Here is a 2,853-nt window from a genome sequence, read left to right on the forward strand (position 1 = left end):
TTCTCCTCCTCAGTTCTCTACTCTCCCATATGATAGGGGTTGTCACAGTCTGTGAAAAATCATGTTGAGATTTTGATTGACACTGCATATAATTTTTAGATTAATTTGGAGAGATCTTTACTATATTGAGTCTTTACTAAATAGCTATCTTTACTATATTGAGTCTTTTCATCTGTTAACTTGATATACCTCTCTTTGTTTTAGTTCTATTATTCTATCCAATAAAGTTTCATATTTTTTGCATGAGGTTTTTTTGTTTTTATTGCATATTTTCCCTAAGTTTCTTATACTTCATGAGGCTATTGTAAATGAAAAACTTTTTTTTTTTTTTTTTTTTTTTTTGTGGTACGCGGGCCTCACACTGCTGTGGCCTCTCCCGTTGTGGAGCACAGGCTCTGGACGCGCAGGCTCAGCGGCCATGGCTCACGGGCCCAGCCGCTCCGCGGCATGTGGGATCTTCCCGGACCGGGGCACGAACCCGCGTCCCCTGCATCGGCAGGCGGACTCTCAACCACTGCGCCACCAGGGAGGCCCGAAAAACTTTTTTAAAAAAATAAATTTATTTATTTTTGGCTGCCTTGGGTCTTTGTTGCTGCACGTGGGCTTTCTCTAGTTGGTGAGCGGGGGCTACTTTTTGTTGTGGTGCACAGGTTTCTCATTGTGGTGGCTTCTCTTGTTGTGGAACACGGGGTCTAGGCGTGCGGGCTTCAGTAATTGTGGCACGCAGGCTCAGTAGTTGTGGTCCGTGGGCTCTAGAGCACAGGCTCAGTAGTTGTGGCACAGGAGCTTAGTTGCTCCACGGCATGTGGGATCTTCCCGGACCAGGGCTTGAGCCCATGTCCCCTGCATTGGCAGGAGGATTCTCAACCACTGAGCTACCAGGGAAGCCCCATAAATGGAAAACTTTAATGACATTTACAATAGTTTGTTATTACTGTATAGAAATGCAATTAATTTGGGTATATTGATCTATATTTAGCAACCTTGTTGAACTTTTATATTTGTCTTAGTTTTTTTTGAACCAATCTTATTGTCTTTCAATAATGACAGCTTCATTTTTTTCTTTCCAATTCTTATACCTTTCATTTTCTTCTCCTTGTCTTACCATGCTAACTAGAGCTATATTTACAGTGTTGAATAGAAATAGTGATGGTGAACATGTTTGCGGTATTCCTGATTTTAAAAGGAATGCTTACAATGTTTCACCATTGAATATGATGTTTGCTGTAGGTACATGAGGTTAAGTTTGCTGATCTTTCTGGTTTGTTAAGAGTTTTTGGTTTTGTTTACTTTGTTTTGCAATTAAATGATGGGGGCTGAATTTTATCAAATATTGTTTGTACATCTAGTGGGACAGTTGTATGATTTTTTTTCTCCTTTAATCTATGCTTTTCTTTTTTTTTTTTTTTTGCGGTACGCAAGCCTCTCACTGCTGCGGCCTCTCTGGACGCTCAGGCTCAGCGGCCATGGCTCATGGGCCCAGCCGCTCCGCGGCATGTGGGATCCTCCCAGACCGGGGCACGAACCCGCGTCCCCTGGATCGGCAGGCAGACTCTCAACCACTGCGCCACCAGGGAAGCCCTATGCTTTTCTTTTTATCATATTACCTTTGCCTGCTTTTGGTGTCAAAAGTGAAGGAAATACCAGCTTCACTAAACAAGTCGGGGAGTTTCTCCTCTTCATCTTTTTTTTTAGATCAGTTTTTTTTTTTTTTATTTGCAAATACAGTTTATTTTACAGAAATTCAACATTATAAACAGTAGGCACCTCCCAGCCCCCTCCCCCCTCCCCCCAACCCGTACCGCTGGGTGCAGACCATGCTATGCAGAGTGAGCAGTGATACAGCCGTACTGCTTTGGAGGATGATTCGAGAGCGATGGAACCTGCCTGCACCACGGCCTGCCTGCCCCACACACGCACGCGCCTGCCTGCCTCGCAGGCCACCAGACTCTGTCTGGGCCCAGTCCGTGCTGGACCAGTTAAATGGATCCAGCCCAGGTCTCCAATTCCTTCATGTCGTCGTCTTCCTCTTCCTTCTTCTTGGTGGGTTTTGATGGTAGGGATATAGAGGGAACATTTGGTAGAGGGACTGTTTCCGGTGCACTGATTTCCAGCAAATTCTTGTCTAGTTCCTCCTGTTCTAGTTCTTCTAATTCTGCCATGAGCTCATCCTCGTCAAACTCTTCTCCAAACCCTACAGGCTTTGAAATAGCTGTTGAAATCTCTTCTGCAAGTTCCTGCTGGTCAGCAATGTCCTGCATTAACTCATCAACTTTATCGATGTCCATGTTGTCGTGGGCAGCCTTCATGGCTTTGGCGGCATAGTCCATGTTCTTGAGCACCTCGGTGTTGGTGTTAGCATTCTCCAGGGCCTCTCGCTGGAACTCGATGGTTGACAGTGTGCCGTCGATCTGTGCCAGCTGCTTTTCATACTTCTTCTTGCGCTTCAGTGCCTGGAGGGCAGCACGCTGTTTTTGGTGCCGTGCTTCTTGGTGGCTGTCAGCTCCTCCTCGATCTTCTTCTCCAGGAATTCCTGCTTCTTACTTAGCATCTCCTCCGTGTCCCAAAGCCTCTGGATGGCCTCCTGGGGGGTTGGGCCACCCTTGCCGGCCTTACCCCCTACAGCCCTGAACAGCTTCCCGAACACCGACATGGTTGCTGCTCGCCACGCCGGCCGGCGCCAACCGCTCCGGGTCGGCTCAGCTCGGCTTCGGCGCCCTCTCCCCGCTCCCTGCTGCTGCAGGCCTCTCCGCCACCTCCGCCCTAGATCAGTTTTTATAAGATAGAGTTTATCTATATTTTGAAGGCTTGATAGGATTTTGTAAAAGTGTCTGAGCCTGGTATTTCTGTTTT

At 46.8% G+C, this 2,853-nt stretch overlaps 1 protein-coding gene across 1 annotated transcript; it reads right to left on the minus strand.

The window, feature by feature from the left end:
- Positions 1 to 1,864: 1,864 nt before the first annotated feature.
- On the minus strand, positions 1,865 to 2,653 carry LOC307050215 (charged multivesicular body protein 4b-like; the record flags this gene model as incomplete). Its single annotated transcript, XM_079700099.1, is given in 2 exon segments — positions 1,865 to 2,470; positions 2,473 to 2,653. Coding segments are annotated over 2 exon segments (672 nt in total). The 3' UTR covers positions 1,865 to 1,979.
- Positions 2,654 to 2,853: the final 200 nt, after the last annotated feature.

Source organism: Hyperoodon ampullatus (assembly GCF_949752795.1).
Source record: "Hyperoodon ampullatus genome assembly, chromosome: 3".
Lineage (NCBI taxonomy): Eukaryota > Metazoa > Chordata > Mammalia > Artiodactyla > Ziphiidae > Hyperoodon > Hyperoodon ampullatus.